Below are 18,920 nucleotides of genomic sequence, written 5' to 3' on the forward strand. Positions count from 1 at the left end.
GAGGAGCTGGGACTTGAACCCATGCACTGATATAAAATGCAGGTGTCCCCTAACACCCATGTCACTGACATGTTTTTACTGCTGCCTCTTCATTTTCCAGCGGCAAACACTCACTACCTGAGGGACCTGCCACTATGAGAGAACAGTGCTTTCATTCCTCGACCCCAACACACAGTCTTCCATCCACACCACATCCTCCCCTAGCAGGGCTGCATCCTCTCATGGTGAGAGCCCTCTCAAGTTCATCCTCCTGCTTAGGGCTTCTTCCTACACTCTCTCTCACTGGGTGTGCTTCTCTACACCACGGCTTTTTTTTTTTTTTTTTTTTTTTTTTGGACTGGCAGAGTGGACAGTGAGAGAGAGAGACAGAGAGAAAGGTCTTCCTTTTGCCATTGGTTCACCCTCTAATGGCCACCACGGCTGGCGTGCTGCAGCCGGCACACCGCGCTGATCCGAAGGCAGGAGCCAGGTGCTTCTCCTGGTCTCCCATGGGGTGCAGGGCCCAAGGACTTGGGCCATCCTCCACTGCACTCCCGGGCCACAGCAGAGAGCTGGACAGGAAGAGGAGCAACCGGGACAGAATCCGGCGCCCTGTCCACGGCTTCTACCAGTGGCAACAAGCCCAGGTCTCCAGCTCCAAAGCCCTCCGTGGATCTTTTCTTCCAACAGGATCAAGTCCAAACGTCTTATACCACATTTCTGGCCCTTCCCCAGCACTGCTCTCAGCTGCTTTCATGTCATGTTTACCCTGCACGTCTACAGCTCAAATTGCACCTTGCTTTGCTATGAAGGGTATAGTAGCAACAAACAAGCAAAACCAGTTGACGGATAATGTGAACTCTAGGGAGGATTTTTTAAACTCGGGAGACAGCAGAGCACGTCTCTATACTATCAAATGCATAATGGGAAAAATTAATGAGAAAGAGAAAGACACATACAACTGTGGAACAAAGTTACTGAGAATGTGAGAGGGATAAGACGTAGAGCCCCCAGAAAGGAAGCAGCTGGGGGTAGCCCACGGTTCTAGCTGGACAGTAGACCACGTAGGAGACAGACGAGTGGATTTAACGGTGGAAGAGGATGGCACTGCCTTCTCCAAGACATTGTGGGGTATCCCAGACACCACCCTTGTCGTCAGGTGCCCTGCCCACCACCGTCTAGGGAGCGGCTCCACTGTCAGGAGCCTCCTGACCTCTCATAGTGATTTCTAAATGAAGAAGAGGGCTCTTCAATCCTAACAGCACTGTTGCCTCTAGATCCACAGTGACAACTAAAAGGGGGTCATGCCCTTAAGCCTCTAGCACAAGGTCATTATAAAAAAAAAAAATCAGTGATCTTTCAGATAAGAACATCCTCCCTATCTGAAAATAAAGAACCTGCAAATCACTGTCACTTAGTAGCAAATGTCCCAAACACTATGCGAGTAAGCACTGACATTATTGTTTATTTTCATCGTAAGCGTACCTCATGAAATCAGTATTAGCCTCATGTTACAGATGAGGGGACTGAAGCTCAGAAAGGTTAAGGACTTGCAGAAGGACACAGCGAGGAAATGGGATAGCTGGTAAACCAGTCACAGCCAACGTCAAGGCCACACTTTTTAAATTTCTTTTTTATTTATATAAGGTGAGCTAATTTCATGTGGTTCATATATACAGATTTAAGAGCATAATGATATTTCTCAGCCTACCCTCCCTCCCCACACTTTTGACGGTAACATCTACAGTCTCCCTTGTAGCTGTGATACACGTAATGAGCATCCACAAAGGAAAACCTCAGCAACGCACGGTGTCATGGAGAATCAGGGCCCTGTGATGGCAGGTTTCCACAGACGTGTGCTAATCTCTGTCAGAGTAGAGAGCACAGTATGTAGTCACAGGCCCGACGGACAAGCACTTAGGAAACGGCTGCTGAATGAACTGATCAACCCATATTTCAGGCACACAAAACAATGTCTCACTCTGGTTTTAAATACACACAAGGGGGCCGGCGCTGTGGTGCAGCGGGTTAACGCCCTGTCTTGAAGCGCCAGCATCCCATATGGGCACTGTTCTAGTCCTGGCTGCTCCACTTCCCATCCAGCTCTCTGCTATGGCCTGGGAAAGCAGTGGAATATGGCCCAAGTCCTTGGGCCCCTCCATGCGGTTGACCCGGAAGAAGCTCCTGGCTCCTGGCTTTGGATCAGCGCAGCTCCGGTTGTTGCAGCCATCTGGGGAGTGACCCAGTGGATGGAAGACCTCTCTCTCTCTCTGCCTCTCCTCTCTCTGTGTAACTCTTTCAAATAAATAAATAAATATTTCAAATAAATAAATACATACATACATACATGGTGTGACAAAAATTGAAACAAACAAACAAACAAAAGAATCCATTCCATTCTTTCCCTACATAGCCACTGCTCCCATTTCTTCCTAGACCAAAACTACTTCCCACAGCTGCCCTGTCGTACTTACCCACTTGTTTCTGTGGTTGACATGGGCACCATTAGTTGCCAGGAAAAGAGCTGCAGCCTCATTTCCTGCTCCAGCTGCCCGCTGTAGTAAACAATTTCCTAGAGGAAAACAGGCAAATTCATTCTTCTATGTGCATGAAAATCAAGTTCCACATTACACAACACCTGCCCCTCCCACCATCTGACTACAGAAGCCCACCCCAGATGACCGGATGACCACTATCATTTCAGTCCACACCAGCCTGTCTGTCCATGGACAAAGCGACTGGGGAAGACCTGGGTTCGAAGAGCCACTGGCCACCAGTCAGCACCAGAGTTATGCCTCCTTGCTGGGGTAGGGAGAGAGCAAGACAGCAGCAAAGGAGGGCTGCTACTGCAGTATGGATGGTGGGATAGTTCCGCTGCGGCAGTCTGTCCTGCACGCTATATGTTTGACCGCACACCTCATTTTTGCCCACTGAACTTGTGACAATCAGAATGTCGACAGATGCTGCCAAATGTCCTGGGGTGGGGAGGGTTCAGGTGGGGAGAGCTGTCCCTTGCTGAGAACCACTGGGCCAGAGGAACATTTTCAAGACACTTGTAAGTTGAGTTCTACTGAAAATGACCCCTACAGAGCTCACTTTTATCCCAAGGACTCTAAACACATTTGTTCTCAGCTTAGAAACATTGTGCTTCCTGCTGTCACCTTGTCTAAATGAAAATCTTGGAAAGAAAAATACTATCTTTTTCTCTCTTAAAATGGCTTTAGCCCTAGAACCATGTTTCTCAGTCTTTTGAAACCCATTTTCAAAAATGAATATAAAATCTCATGTTCTGTAGCTACACAATGTGGAAACCCAAACAAATTAAACACCAGGACTAAAAACAAGCTGAGGAAATGGGATGCGCTGTTTACACCCTGTTTCCCTCTGTGCTCCCTCCTAGCTGACGGTCACTGCGGTCCAGAGGCTGCATCCAGAGCTCCATAGTCACTCACGTAGCCATTCCAGTGTGCACGGGCTTCAGCTGTTCTTGTTCTCCCAACAGAACAGAAACAACCTGTGATCACTAAACACGACTGAGCTGGCAAGAACCAGTGGACCAAGGACCAAGGGTGTTACATGTAAAATGAAAAATGGAATAAACTGACTGGAAACAATGAACAATTCCAAGTCTGTATGTAGTTAACAACCCAAACTAAAAGAAAGTAACATAAAATTGATGGAGATAAGCAAGGGAAATGGAAAAGTCCCTAAACAATGACAAATTTTAATATCCAAGCAGATCAATCACTAACATGATTTCGGATTCCACACTGCAACTAACCTTAAAGAAGTTATCACTTGATGAACTTTTATTTTTTAATTTTTGAAACATTATTATTTATTTGAAAGGTAGAGAGACAGAGAGAAGGAAAGAGAGAGAGAAAGAGAACTTCCATCTGCAGGATCACTTCCCAAATGGTTGCAACAGCTAGGGCTGGGCCAGACCCAAGCCAGGAGGCTATAACTCCATCTGGATCTCCCACATGGGTAACAGGGGCCCAAGTATTCTGGCCATCTTCCACTGCTTTCCCGGGTGCACTAGCAGGGAGCTGGATCAGAAGTGGAGCAGCTGGGACATGAAGCAGCATGCATATGGGATGCCGGCACTGCAGGCAGCGTTTTAACCTGCTGTACAACTCTGACCCCTGAAGCACATGATTTTAAAAAAATACAATCAAGATGCTTGTTTAAAATTAAGTACTTGCTGGCGCCATAGCTCACTAGGCTAATCCTCCGCCTGTGGTGCCGGCACTCCGAGTTCTAGTCCCGGTTGGGGCACCGGTTCTTTCCCGGTTTCTCTTCTTCCAGTCCATCTCTCTGCTGTGGCCCGGGAGGGCAGTGGAGGATGGCCCAAGTCCCTGGGCCCTGTACCCCATGGGAGACCAGGAGAAGCACCTGGCTCCTGGCTTTGGATCGGCGCAGTGCACTGGCATAGTGGCCATTTGGGGGGTGACCCAACAGAAGGAAGACCTTTCTCTCTGTCTCTCTCTCTCACTGTCTAACTCTGCCTGTCACCAAAAAAAAAAAAAAAGTACTGAATAATTCATGTAGTAGTGTGCCACTGCCTTTCTAAAGTTTTGGTAAGAACATTTACTCAGCGGGGCAGGCATCCCACATGCAAGTGCCTTTTCACGTCCCAGTTGCTCCATTTCTGACTCAGCTTGCTTCTGAAGCACCTGGGAAGGCACCTGATGATAGGCCAAGTCCTTGGGCCCCTACAACCACGTGGGAAACCTGAATGGCTCCTGCCTTTGACCTGGTCCAGCACTGGTTGTTGCAGCCATTTGGGGAGTCAATCAGCAAATGGATCTCTTTTTCTATTTCTCTCTTTCTCTGTCAGTCTGTCTTTCAAATAAATAAATCCTTAAAGAAAAAAATTGACACAGCATTTCATGGAACGGCGGGATTCAGCTCATCTTCAGGGCTCTGTCTGCTTTACCTGTCATCGCATCAGGGGCGTCAGTGTTGCTGCCACGCTGAATGAGTCTGGCGGCAAAGCTGTTCTCATCAAAGGAAGTCCCGTTGACCACGGGCAGGTCTTCAAAGGGGTTTACAGACTGGTCGGAGGACATGGTGATGGACTGTACCGCCAGCCACAGGGCTGTGCTGCCCTCATGGTCTTTGAGCTCCAAGTCTAATCTGAAACAAGAAGGCAGCGCCAGTGCAAACATGATTTTCAGCTACTCTGTATGCCAAGAGCTCATTCATGATTTGCATGTCTTGACCGACAAATGTATGTTACTTCTACTTATTAAAACTTGTAACAGTAGAAGGTATTTTAAAAGAATTATTTTTCACTCATGACCCCCTGCCCCCACTTTCTCATCCTCCGGGTGGCCCTACGTACTGTTTACACAGCAGCAGCTGACTGAACACGTGTTCGTTCCTGGCCATGATGGACAGGTGTAAAGGAGTCCTGTGGGATGAAAAGAAGAGGGGTCAGCACAAGCAGGCCCAGCTCCGGGCTGCCCGTCGCACAGGGCGGGCAGAATCCTGTGCAGAATCACCAGCAACAAGAAATTCCACATTTCTGCCACAAGGTTCCAAAACTATGGCATCAAAACGAGACAACAGACTTGCTTACATGTTGCCATATATTCAGTGGCCAAGAAGGACAAGAATGAAAAGAGAAGAAACATGACTCTCCAATTTAATTCTGATCCTTTACTGAATGTCGATCTGCTAACTTTTTAAAACCAAGTTGCGGGGCCAGCGCTGTGGCACAGTGGGTTAACGCCCTGGCCTGAGTGCCGGCATCCCATATGAGTGCCAGTTCTAGTCCCGGCTGCTCCTCTTCCGATCCAGCTCTCTGCTATGGCCTGGGAAAGCAGCAGAAGATAGCCCAAGTCCTTGGGCCCCTGCACCCATTTGGGAGACCCAGAAGAAGCTCCTGGCTCCTGGCTTCGGATCGGCGCAGCTCCGGCTGTTGCAGCCATCTGGGGAGTGAACCAACGGATGGAAGATCTATGTCTCTCTATCTCTACCTCTATCTGTAACGCTTTCAAATAAACAAAATAAATCTTAAAAAAAAAAAAAAAAAAAAAAAAAAAAAAAAAAAAAACAACGGTTGCTACCACAGGCATGCCCATTTGTTTTTTCACCTACCTGCTGCCAATTCTCAAATTTTTCTTCCCCTAAATTTCCTATTATACTCAATACACAGAGTAGCAACGGTGAAGAACTCATTAAGGTGCACACTGTCGCTGCTTTTACTTAGCACTCGAGTGCCCTGAAGGAGATGGCCATGCAGAGCACGGCCCGCAGCTTGGCGTCTGCCTCGGGAGAACGCACTGCCACAGTTCTCAGGTTGGAAAAAAATCAAAGAATCAACTGGCAAGAAATGGAGGCAATTATTTTGGTTATTTTAGTTACCTTCTAGCACATGATTTTAAGAGTCCACAAAGATATTACTTAAGTCCTTTATCCATCACACAGATCCATTTTCCTATTTTCACAGAAATCTATTTTCTGACAGGGTTTTCAAAGGCATAAAATATTGAGCTGCTAAGGTAAGTGGGTCCTACTTGTAACTGTTGATTCGGGTGGCTTTTTTTGTTTGTTTGTTTTTGATAGGCAGAGTGCACAGTGAGAGGGTTACCATTGGTTCACCCTCCAATGACCGCTGCGGCTGATGCGCTGTGGCCGGTGCACCGCGCTGATCCGAAGCCAGAAGCCAGGTGCTTCTCCTGGTCTCCCGAGGGGTGCAGGGCCCAAGTACTTGGGCCATCCTCCACTGCACTCCTGGGCCACAGCAGAGAGCTGGACTGGAAGAGGGGCAACCGGGACAGAATCCGGCGCCCCGACCGGGACCAGAACCGGTGTGCCAGCGGAGGATTAGCCTATTGAGTAGCGGTGCCGGCTGGCAAATCTGTATTTCTGACTTCAATAAAAATCAGAGTGAGGGGCCAGTGCCGTGGTACAGTGGGTTAATGCCCTGGCCTGAAGTGCTGGCATCCCATATGGATACCCATTCAAGACCCAGCTGCTCCACTTCCGATCCAGCTCTCTGCCATGGCCTGTGAAAGCAGTAGAAGATGGCCCAAGTCCTTGGGTTTCTGCATCCACATGGGAGACCCGGATGAAGCTCCTGGCTCCTGATTAGCTCAGCTCCGGCCGTTGCAGTCATTTAAAGAATGAATCAACAGACAGAAGACCTCTCTCTCTCTCTCTGCCTCTTTTCTCTCTGTGTAACTCTTCCAAAACTAACTAAATAAATAAATCTTTAAAAAAATATTCAGGGGGCCAGCGCCGTGGCGTAGTAGATTAATCCTCCAGCTACAGTGCCGGCATCCCATATGGGCACTGGTTCGTGTCCTGGCTGCTCCTCTTCCAATCCAGCTCTCTGCTGATGCCTGGGAAAGCAGTAGAAGATGGCCCAAGTCCTTGGGCCCCTGCTCCCATGTAGGAGACCTGGAAAAAGCTCCTGGCTCCTGGCTTCAGATTGGTACAGCTCTGGTCGTTGCGGCCATTTGGAGAATGAACCAACAGAAGGAAGACCTTTCTCTCTGTCTCTCCCTTTCACTGTCTGTAACTCAACCTCTCAAATAATTAATAAAATCTTTTTAAAAAAATCAGACTGAATAATGCCAAACTGAAGAGTATGACGTCCCTGAATGCCAATTATGTGGCACCGTAAAATAACCCTCTGGGAACCGTCCCATAGGCACACAGTACCTGCTCCCAAACTTACCTGCCCTTGCTGTCCTGCATATTGGGGTTGGCACCAGCCTGCAGGAGGGCCTCAGCAATCTGTGCCATCTCAGACATCACACCTGCTGAGTGTTTCTTTGAACTGTACAACGCCACAAGGTGCAACGGTGTCTCCTGGGCACCCAAAGTAGCCGCATTGACAAGGGCCCCACTCTTAATGAGGAACGTGGCAGCGAAGAGATCTCCTTGAAAAGGAATAATGGAAGAAACAGTGCCACACACATGGCAACACTCAGGGTGAGTTGTTCTGGCCCGTGCTTCCTCACAAGGAGCGGTCAATATGCACACAGAAGAGGGGCACCTGGGTGTGTGTGATGGAGCTCTTGAGGACGCCTGCGGGGCAGAACTCAGCACTGACATCACGAAGTACACACTCTAATGAAAACGTCTGTGTTTGGCACAGTGGTTAAGAGTCTCTGCTCCCAATTCCAGTTTCCTTCTAATGTGACCCTGAGAAGCATCAGTGACGGCTCATGTGATTGGGTTCCAGCTACCCACGCAGGGGACTTGCATTGCATCCTTGGCTCCTACTCTGCTCCTGGTACAGTCCTGGCTATTGCAGGCATTTAGGAAGTAAACCAGCAGATACGATCCCTCTCTCTCACTCTCAGTCTTTCTAATAAATAAATACATTCTTTAAAAAGAATCTTGTGGGCCAACATTTTGGTGCAGGGGGTCAAAGTCGCCACCTGGAATGCCAGCATCCAACATGAGCCAGTTCTAGTCCCAGCTGCTCTACTTCTGATGCAGCTCCCTGCTGATGTACCTGGGAAAGCAGCCTTAGACGGCCCAAGTACATTGTGCCCTCGCCACTCACATGGGAGACCCAGGCTCCCAGGTTTCAACCAGGCCCAGCCCCACCATAGCAGCCATCTGAGGAGTGAACCAGCAGATAGAAGATCTCTCTCTTTTTCTCTCTGTGTAGCTCTGCCTTTCAAATAAGTAAATAAATCCTTTTTTTTTTTTTTTTAAAGTTTAAAAAACCAGTTAAAGTATTCTTGTCAAACTACCTTGGAAGATGACAGGGGTAACAAATTTATTGTAAGATTATGTATTAAAGGTCAATCTGCCCTGAATGTAGTTCTAGTCATAATTTAAAACATACAAAAACACTAAATATTTTATTTTACTATTATTTTTAAAGATTTATTTACTTCAATGTAAGAGGTACAGGGAGAGAGAGAAAATCTTGCATCCCCTGGATGATCTAACAAAACACTAAAATACCTGCAATAGCCAGGGCTGGGCCAAGGCCAAAGCCAGGAGCCGGCAATGCAATCCAAGCTTCCCATATACGTAGCAGAAACCCAGTGACTTCAGCCATCACTGCTGTCTCCCAGGATGCGCTCTGGCATGAAGACAGAGTCAGGAGGCCGAGCCTGACGCACACCCAGGCACTCCAACATGGAATGCAGGCATCTTCATGGCTAGGCTAAATGCCCACTTTCCAAAGGGGTCATCTTGATGAACATGAACCTTGGCTGCCACGAGAATCTAATGTGTGTCCAGAACGAGATCTAAATCTCAGATATTCAAGCCCCTTACTCATCAAAAGCTTAGAGCAAGGTCAACAGTGAAACTTAGGTCTACTGTTCAATGTAATCATTTGGGCAGGACAACAGACTAGTAGCTCAAGCTGAAGGAGGAAACGTGAAGAACATTCCTGCAGGACTCGGACCTGGTATGGCAAGGAGTCCTGCTGTCCTGGGCGAGGCAAGGGCAGCACTTGACCCTGCAGAGCAACAGGCGGTCACTGTCCTCGGCACACTGCTGACTCTGCCCCTAGCTCCCCCAACTCTCCAGCAAAGCAGAAATAACCCCCACTCCTCATTACAGAGGAGATGACGACTCAGCTATCCACTGACTGTCCAAGGCTACAGGGCAACAGCTGAGCCAAGACTCAAACCCTGTTCCCTCCAAGCTGCAAAGCCAGTGCTCTGTCTGCCACACCTTGCCACCTCTCTAAGGTCAGCAACAATCAGGTCACTGCATCTACAGAGTAACCACATGCCTGCAGGCAACTGACACATGCAGAGTAGAAAATTATGTCATCTGAAAAGCAGCATCAAAAATGCATCACCAATTCTTGGCAATTCTTGTAACTAAGCAATCACTAAAATATTTAATAACTAGTCAAAGATGTTTTTTCACTAAACATAAGAATTTAACTCCAAGAGGAAAGAAACATAATCTCAGATTGATTTTTTTTAGTAACAAGTGTATCTGTTTCCAAAATAAACATCTCAGACACTAGACAGTGGGAAAGAACAATTCCCTCTGTGGTGGAAATTTTCCCCACTGAAGGCACACCCCCAGAGAGGTGCTTGGGAAAAATGCATCTGCTCTTGACACTGACACACTCTGAGGACTTCCTACACAACAGTGAGCAACATTTTCCTCTCCACCAGCCAGCAAGCACAGCCCTCTCAACACATACCTAGGACGCTTACACGAGAACCTGTGCCCAAAAACGGCAAAGCCACAGCTGCAACAGAGCCGCATCACGAGGTAACCGCGTTCCACTAGCTAGAAGCCACTTGTGAATGGCCAAAGTGCGGCAGAGACAGTAACAGTGCAATAATGCATCGTCAGAAGGGCAAAATACACATGATTATGATGTGCTAAAACGGGGTATTCTGCCTTGATCTCCACATGGAAACAACAAAACAGTGGCTGCAGCAAAGTACTTCAGTCAAGGCAACTATGCCTCTACAAAATGGAGTCTTGCGCTTTTCTGAAAGCTTTCCCCCCATACCGGAACTGTACCTCTCCAAATTTTCACTGTGTCAAAAATGCGGGGAGGTGGGCCAGGGTTGTGGCTCAGCAGGTTAAGCCATCACTTGCAACACCAGCATCCCCCATCAGAGTGCTGGTTTGTGTCCTGGCTGCTCTGCTTCCAATCCAGCTCCCTGCTAGTGTGTTTGGGAAGGCAGCAGATAACAGCCCAAGTGTTTGGGCCCCTGTCACCCAAGTGGGAGACCTATATGGGTTTGTGGCTCTCAGCTTCAGTCTGGCTAAGTTCAGGCTGTTGTCAACTTTTGGGGAATGAACCAGTGGATGGAAGATCTTTCTGTCTCTCTCGCTCTCTCCCTTTCAAAGAAATAAATCTTAAAAGAGAGAGAGGGAGGCAGGCAGGCAGAGAGGCGGCCATTTAGCATAGCAGTTTGGGGTTAAGACACATAGCTGGAGACAGCCACATCCTATCCTGGAGTGCCCTCCTCACACCTGGAGATCACAAATCCTAAGTCAGGTAGCCTAAGAACACAGACTGAGGAAGTCTGAGGAAATTTCTAGAACACAGAGAGTATTCAAAAATTACTTGGGTAAAAAATCAAATCACCTGTAGAGAAATAACACAAAATACACTTCTTACCTCTCTGGATTCCTTTATGTAACAAGCTCCAGCCATTCTTGTCCACCATGTCCACATCAGCTTTGTGGCTAACCAGCGTCGTGGCAATACTCTCTAGGCGCCGGGAGAGGGCTAGATCTAATGCAAGATCCCCGTTGTGATCCACTTCGTTCAGTTTCCCAGGGAGCTGCGCAGACAAGCTACGTATCAGCACTCAGCCAGTGGAGAGCGCAACCTACTTTAATTTCTCCCATCGTGACCCATGAATATCCTGCCTTTCCCAAATGCCGAGTTTTAGAGCTATGACATTTATTACTTCCCAAATTCAACTGCATTCACAATCTTTTATCAGGTCTCCTCAGGGCATGAGCTTTCAGAGAGCACAGAATTAACGGCGAGAACAAAATGGCTGTATATAACACAGAAGACAACGTAAGACCACAGGGGGAATGCCGACAAAGAGACGGCAGGCTCAAGTGCCAGGGCGGAGGAGCAGAGAGCTTTACAGAAACCAGCGAACATTTCTGTGAGACACTGTGGCTTAACCATCTAATTCCTTCTGGCAGGTAAATATCTCCCCACACACTGAACATTTAGGATAAAACATTCTTCACTCCCATCTGTCAAAAGAGCAACTACAATTCTTTTAAGCAGTTTTACAGGGCCGGCGCTGTGGCGTAGCGGGTAAAGCTGCCGCCTACATTGCTGGCATCCCATATGGTCGCCGGTTCGAGTCCTAGCTGCTCCTCTTCTGATCCAGCTCTCTGCTATGGCCTCGGAAACAGTGGAAGATGGTCCAGGTCCTTGGGCCCCTACACACACCCATGTGGGAGACCCAGAGGAATCTCCTGGCTCCTGATCGGCACAGCTCTGGCCAATGCGGCCAATTGGGGAATGAACAAGTGGAGGGAAGATTCTCTCTCTGCCTCTCCTTCTCTCTGTGTAACTCTGATTTTCAAATAAATAAATAAATCTTAAAAAAAAAAAAAAAAAGCAGTTTGACAGGCTGAATAACAGCCCACAAGGATGTCCACATCCTAAACTCCAGAATATGTCACCTTATATTACAAAATGCGCTTGGCAGATGTGATTAAGGTCAAGGATCTTGAGATGGGAAGAGAATCCTGGATGATCCAGGAGGGATCAACCTATCTAACCACGAGTGTTTAAAGGTGAGAGAAGGAAGGGCAGGTCTTACGGTGCAGCGGATTAAGCCACTGCCTAGGATACCTGCCTGCATCCCTCATCAGAGTGCCGGTTCAAGTCCTGGCTCCTCTGCTGATCCAGCTTCCTGTTTACACATGCCAGGGGGCAGCAAGAGATGGCTCCAGTCCTTGAGTCCCTTCCACCCACACAGGAGACCCAGATGGAGTTCTGCAGTCTGGCTTTGACCTGGTCTGATTCCGACTGTTGCTGCCATTTGAGGAGCAAAACAAAACAAAAAAAGGAATAAAGAAAAAACCAACACACACACACACACACAACTGTTGAAGGAAGCTCTCTTTGCTCTCACTCTCACTGTGCCTTACAAATAGATGTGAGAAAAAATGTGAAAGAGGGAAACAGAAAAGTAGGACACAGAGATATGACACGAGATGGACTGGACCTGCCACTGCTGTCTCTGAAGATGAAGGCAAGGGCCATATGGTGGCATCTCAAAGCTGGGAACTGCCCTCAGCTGACAGCCTATAGGAAACAGGGACTTGAAACGAAAACTGATTTTGGCACTTGTAAGTTAATTATTACTGTTAACAACTACCTAAAAATATGAAGGGGCTGCATTGTGTGAAGCAGGTAAAACCACTGCTTGAGATGCTGACACTTCATATAGGAGTGCTGGTTCAAGTCCCTGCTACTCCACTTCCAATCTAACACCTTGCTAATGCACCTGGGAAAGTAGTGGATGATGGCTTAAGAACTTGGGCCCCTGCAACCCATGGAAGAGACCAGGATGCAGTTCCAGTTTCTTGGCTTTGTCCTGACCCAGCCCCAGCCATTGTGGCCATTTGAGGCATTGAACCAACAGCTGAAAGATCTCTTTCTCGGGGCCGGTGCTGTGGCATAGTGGGCAAAGCCACTGCCTGCAGTGCCAACATCCCATATGGGTGCCACTTCGAGTCCCAGCTACTCCACTTCCGATCCAGCTCCCTGCTAATACACCTGGGAAAGCAGTAGAGGATGGCCCAATTCTTTGGGCTCCTGCACCCGTGTGGGAGACCTGGAAGAAGCTCCAGGCTCCTGGCTTTGAATCAGCCCAGTTCCGGCCATTGCAGTCATTTGGGGAATGAAACAGTGGATGGAAGACCTATCTCTCTGTAACTCTACCTCTCAAATAAACAGATCTTTAAAAAGATTGCTTTCTGTGCTTCACTCTCTTTGTCAGTCTGAGTTTTAAATAAATAAAAGGTTAAAAATATAAAAATTAAGATGTGGAAGTGGTTCTGGAATTTGGCAATGCATTGAGGCTGGAAAATTTTGAGGACTGATTTAAAAAAAAGCCCAGACTGCCTTGGGAAACTATTAGTAGAAATATGCACATCAGACCGTGCCAGTGAGGGCTCAGAGAAAGGAAAGAGCAAGACAGAGAAAAGCATGTACTGCACAGTTTTGGGAAAGGCAGGAAAAACGGACAGAGCAGCTACAGTACCTGTGAGTCCATTTCAATGAGGTAAAGGAAGACCACATCTTCTCTCTCCACTTTAATAGCTTTATGGAGCGGGTACTCTGTCTTGGACTTGATCATTTTGTACAACAATTGAGCACTCATGCTACTGAAGTCCTCCTTTCGTAAATCATCCTAAGGATTAAAATCATAGTGAAAAGCAAAGCAGATAAAAGTACTAGCGATAGCAACAATGGTCGTCACTGTGCCCTTAGAATGTGTCAGACCCTAGGGCTGGCGCTGCGGCACACGTTGAGCCACTAACCACAATGCCAGCACTACATACGAGTGCCGGCTGGAGTCCCAGGTGCTTCACTTCTGATCCAACTCCCTGCTAATGTGCTTGGGAAGGCAAGAGAAGATGGCCCAACTGTTTGGGCTTCTGAACCCATGTGAGAGATCTGGCTGCAGTTCCTGGCTTCTGGTTTTGGCCTGACTGAGTCCAGCCTGTTGTGGTGATCTGGTGAATGAAACAGCGAATGGAAGATCTCTCTCTACCTCACTCTCTCTCTCCCCTCTCTGTCAGTCTGTCTTTGGAATAAACAACTCATAAAAGAAAAAAAAGTGTCAGCCCCTAAGTAATGATTTAATATTTCCAACTCTTTTCATCCTCACAAAAGTCCTATCAGATGGGTACTTATCATTCCCATTCAAAAATAGGGAACTATGGGCCGGTGCCGCAGCTCACTAGGCTAATCCTCCGCCTGCGGCGCCGGCACACCGGGTTCTAGTCCCGGTTGGGGCACCGGATTCTGTCCCGGTTGTCCCCCTTCCAGGCCAGCTCTCTGCTGTGGCCCGGGAGTGCAGTGGAGGATGGCCCAAGTACTTGGGCCCTGCACCCCATGGGAGACCAGGATAAGTACCTGGCTCCTGCCATCGGATCAGCGCGGTGCGCTGGCCGCAGCGCGCCGGCCGCGGCGGCCATTGGAGGGTGAACCAACGGCAAAGGAAGACCTTTCTCTGTCTCTCTCTCTCACTGTCCACTCTGCCTGTCAAAAAAAAAAAAAAGGGAACTATGGCATGAGGAGGTTAAATGACTTCACACATCACACATTCAGACAGGGAGTAAATGGCCATGCTGAGAGCCGGCATGAGCCATGCTGCAGGTGCAAGGAGAGCCGAGGCCAAGGGAGCAGCATGTGCAGAGGCCTCTCTCCCCACCACGATGGCAATGGGTGAGAACGTCTACAAGTGGCTCACAGCACTGAGCCTGCCTCTACCACTGCAGAGTTCTAGAGAAAGGCATGGTACCAGAAAAGTCACCATCCCCATTCTAATTCTTTAAAATCCAGTTCTTGTAGATGCTTTATCTGAAACACTGAGACGCTTCTCAATGTACCAATTCACAGATATAGTACAGAAAAAATTAGCACTAGCCATGGTATTTTAAAATGCAAAAACAAATGCAAGGAAGACATGTAAAGGCTGCAAACAGAGGAATGTAATGAATTTCAATTTACTGGCACTCTCCACCTGATGCAGAGCAGGACAGCTCTGAGAGCTGCTGCTGAGGAGCCCGGCGCTACAGCCTCAGACGGGGTCCTAGTGCAGTGACCCCTTCCCCACTTCCCCACGCCTGCTTCTGGCCCTGAACTACGTTCTGCCCCTCCACTCTGAAATCACAGAACCACCAGACTTTCAGAGCCAAAGTCACCTAACGCAACTACTTACCCTTCAAGTCTGTAACAAGAGACAACCAGGAGCCACACAGGCTACTTCCCAGGGAGCAGGTCCCAACCCCGGTACCCTGCCTTCCAGCGAGCGGGCTCTATCCTCACTCACCCAGTGGCTGGCAATGATCTCTGCACAGTAGTTCATCAGTGTGCTGGCATTCAGCTCTTCTGCAGTCTGATAGAAGCGGATACAATTCCTCACATTCACCAGAGACATAACGCCCTTCTCGCATCTGTAAAAGAAAACTAGTGATGATCAATATTATTAGGGCAAATATACTTACAAATGAACAAACCACAACAACAATCTGTCTACTGGCTGGCTACATCCAATAACACTGAGGAATAAGATCAAACAAGGTATTTATGAATAAATTACAGCAGCACTCCCAAATTTGGAAATATTATAATTTCATTAAAATATTACCTTGCTCAGTTCTGGTCAGATTCAAAACAACCTGCAAATAAACTTGTGAAGCATAATACCTCAACTGCCTTCAGAATAATCACATACACAGGCGATTATTAAAATCCCACGTGCCATGGATCAGCTTCTGTCCTTTGACAGTTAACTGTATGCACACCCCATCTGCACCACTCTATACTCAAACAGGGGTGCTTAGTAATATGTTTCTGGGACCAGGACTGTGGCACAGGTTAAGCCACCTCCTACAGTACCAGCATCCCATACGGGTGATGGTTGAGTCCTGACTGCTCCATTTCCAATCCAGCTCCCTGCTAATGTGCAGCAAAAGATGGCTGAAATCCTTGGGCCCATGACACCCGCATAGGAGACCCAAAAGAAGCTCCTGGCTCCTGGCTCCAGCTGGACTAGCCCCAGCCATTGTGGTCATTTGGGGAGTGAACCAGCAGACAGAAGATCAATTTCTGTCTCTCTCTCCTATCTCTGCCTTTCAAATAAATCAATCTTTAAAAATAAATTTTAAGAAAAAGAAATATGTTTCCAATAGGAGGCTGTATGCTTCATAAATTAACATCTCCTTAAAAGCTTCTGAAAGGTGAATTTTTATAGTATGTTGAATTATAACTCAATATATCTGTATTTTAAAAATCTACCCAAAATGCCTATAATGTAAATAGACAACTAAGCTAACAGTCAAACTATAGCACACTGAAAGAAAAACTGGCTACAATGAGTAAAAAACAACACCACAATTCTTTCAGAATCACTAATAAAGAATACCACTACACAGAGGACAAGTTGCACAGGCAAACAGGCTTCTGGCAGCAAGAAGCAAGTACCACATCCTAGCACAGAAGACTCAGCACTGCAGAGACTCAGGCTTCCTCTATCCAGAATTCCTGGAGCCCCTACTCTTCATGCCCTTGCCTCCATGAAGCCCTAGAATCAAGTTCACCTCCAAGGGCAGCCAAAGAGAACCAACGTGATGTCAGGAAATTTTCCATCGCCTCTCCTATCCCACAACCTTCACAAAGACTTTTCTTTTCTTAAAGATTTATTTATTTGAAAGACAGAACTACAGAGAGGCAGAGGCAGACAGAGAGGTCTTCCATCTGCTGGTTCACCCCGCAGATGGCCAGAACAGCTGGAGCTGTTAACAGTGGAGAGGTAGAGTCAGAGACAGACAGAGAAGGAGAGGGGTCTTCCTCTCCAAGAACACAATCTTGGATTCCTCCATGCAGCATTGAATGCATGCACCAATCCTAAGAAAAGTGTGAAAGCGCTTTTTCTTTTCTTTTCTTTTCTTTTTTTTTTTAAGATTTATTTATTTATTTGAAAGATAGAGTTACAGAGAGGCAGAGGCAGACAGAGAGGTCTTTCATCCTCTGGTTCACTCCCCAGATGGCCACAACAGCTGGAGCTGGGCAGATCCAGAGCCAGGAGCCAGGAGCCTCTTCTGGGTCTAGCACATTGGTGCAGATGTCCAAGGACTTGGCCATCTTCCACTGCTTTCCCTGGCCATTAGCAAGGAGCTGGATCAGAAGTGGAGCAGCCAGGTCTGGAACTGGCACCCATAAGGGATGCTGGCACTGCAAGTGGCGGCTTTACCCGGTATACCACAGCGCCAGGCCAGTGTTTTGTTTTTAACTGCCATAACAACCAAGGTGTAAAGCAGCACCTTTCCCAGGGCATTCTGACAACTACCCCAGGTCCAAAGCCACCAAGTGGGAGTGTAAGTTACATATATAACAAGTAAGCTCAGTTTTCTGCACCACGGCCACATCTGATGAGACACTCAGATTTCAGCAATGAAAGCGGAACATCTCAGGAGAAAAATCCTCTCCTCAGACCAAACTCTCACCACCTGGACGATGCCAAATGTTGTCTTGCCACCCTGGCATCCCAGCGCCAGCCTGCCACACAGCACAACTTTGAGGAATAATGACTCCTATCTGCAGAGCATTTCACCCTTACCGTTTTTATAGACAAATGCTCAGGGTCTGAAAACGCCATTCTCCTTCTTTTTACTACCAAATGACACTACACCATGAGATCCAAACTTGTTTCATGTGAGAACTGGCAGATGCTTCGTTTTCACTAATTCTAGGATCCCTGGAGTGCCAGCTTCCATTTGCACAGCCTATGAAGAGTAACTGAGATGATTTACACAACCGAAGAATATGTAGTCATATTTAAACATCTGGATTCTCAGTTCATGGATTCTCTTTGAAAATTAGCAAGACAGATTTTCCAATGCAAGAAAATTTTTTTGGTAATATGTATTTTTAATTTTAGATACAAAAAAGGATACAGATGAACAAACCCTAATTTTTAAAGCACAAAATCAGGCATATATTTAAGCATCTCGCAATTCCCACCTCATTTCTATAATAATCTGACATCTATGTAAAAGACATATAAATATTGGTGAAAGGAAAACCAAAACATGAACAGTGGTTCATTACACCATTCTGTATTTTCCAACCACCGTACACTGAACATGTTATACTCTCATAATCGGTGTAACAGTGATGTTATTGTCATACCTAGTAAATATCACTCCTGTTCACTAAAAATAATACTGAAAAAACCTTCCTTTTCACCAAATTGGTCTCAGCTTCAAAACCACAGATTCCTAAACCACAGAAATCCTTGCATTCTGAAACCGAGGACCTCCCGTGTCACACAGAACTGCACACGTGTGCCAGAGCCCTGTGACTTACTGTCTCAGACACGTCATCCCTCCTGCACATGGCAGCAGACACTCAGAGACCCTTCAACGGCAGCCTGTGAAACCACTGCTGAGTCTTCCATCCCAGCACTTAAGAAAGCTGGGGGCTGGCGCTGCGGCTCAATAGGCTAATCCTCTGCCTACGGCGCCGGCACACTAGATTCTAGTCCCGGTCAGGGCGCCGGATTCTGTCCAGGTTGCCCCTCTTCCAGGCCAGCTCTCTGCTGTGGCCAGGGAGTGCAGTGGAGGATGGCCCAAGTGCTTGGGCCCTGCACCCCATGGGAGACCAGGAGAAGCACCTGGCTCTTGGCTTCGGATCAGCACGATGCACCGGCCGCAGTGCACCGGCCATTGGAGGGTGAACCAACGGCAAAAAAGGAAGACCTTTC

General features: G+C 47.5%; 1 protein-coding gene across 3 annotated transcripts in view; it reads right to left on the bottom strand.

Moving 5' to 3' along the window:
- The window catches only part of ANKFY1 (ankyrin repeat and FYVE domain containing 1), a 77,651-nt gene that overhangs the window by 18,119 nt on the left and 40,612 nt on the right, over positions 1-18,920 (bottom strand). For all 3 annotated transcript variants that reach the window (XM_070061246.1, XM_070061248.1, XM_070061247.1), the window contains 7 exons: positions 15,486-15,609; positions 13,689-13,838; positions 11,063-11,228; positions 7,670-7,874; positions 5,327-5,395; positions 4,919-5,118; positions 2,454-2,551 (listed from right to left, as the gene is read on the bottom strand). In XM_070061246.1, the coding sequence (XP_069917347.1) occupies positions 2,454-2,551; positions 4,919-5,118; positions 5,327-5,395; positions 7,670-7,874; positions 11,063-11,228; positions 13,689-13,838; positions 15,486-15,609 (1,012 nt within the window). The remainder of the gene's footprint in view (positions 1-2,453; positions 2,552-4,918; positions 5,119-5,326; positions 5,396-7,669; positions 7,875-11,062; positions 11,229-13,688; positions 13,839-15,485; positions 15,610-18,920) is intronic.

This window comes from Oryctolagus cuniculus, chromosome 17 (genome assembly GCF_964237555.1).
Source record: "Oryctolagus cuniculus chromosome 17, mOryCun1.1, whole genome shotgun sequence".
Classification (NCBI taxonomy): Eukaryota; Metazoa; Chordata; class Mammalia; order Lagomorpha; family Leporidae; genus Oryctolagus; species Oryctolagus cuniculus.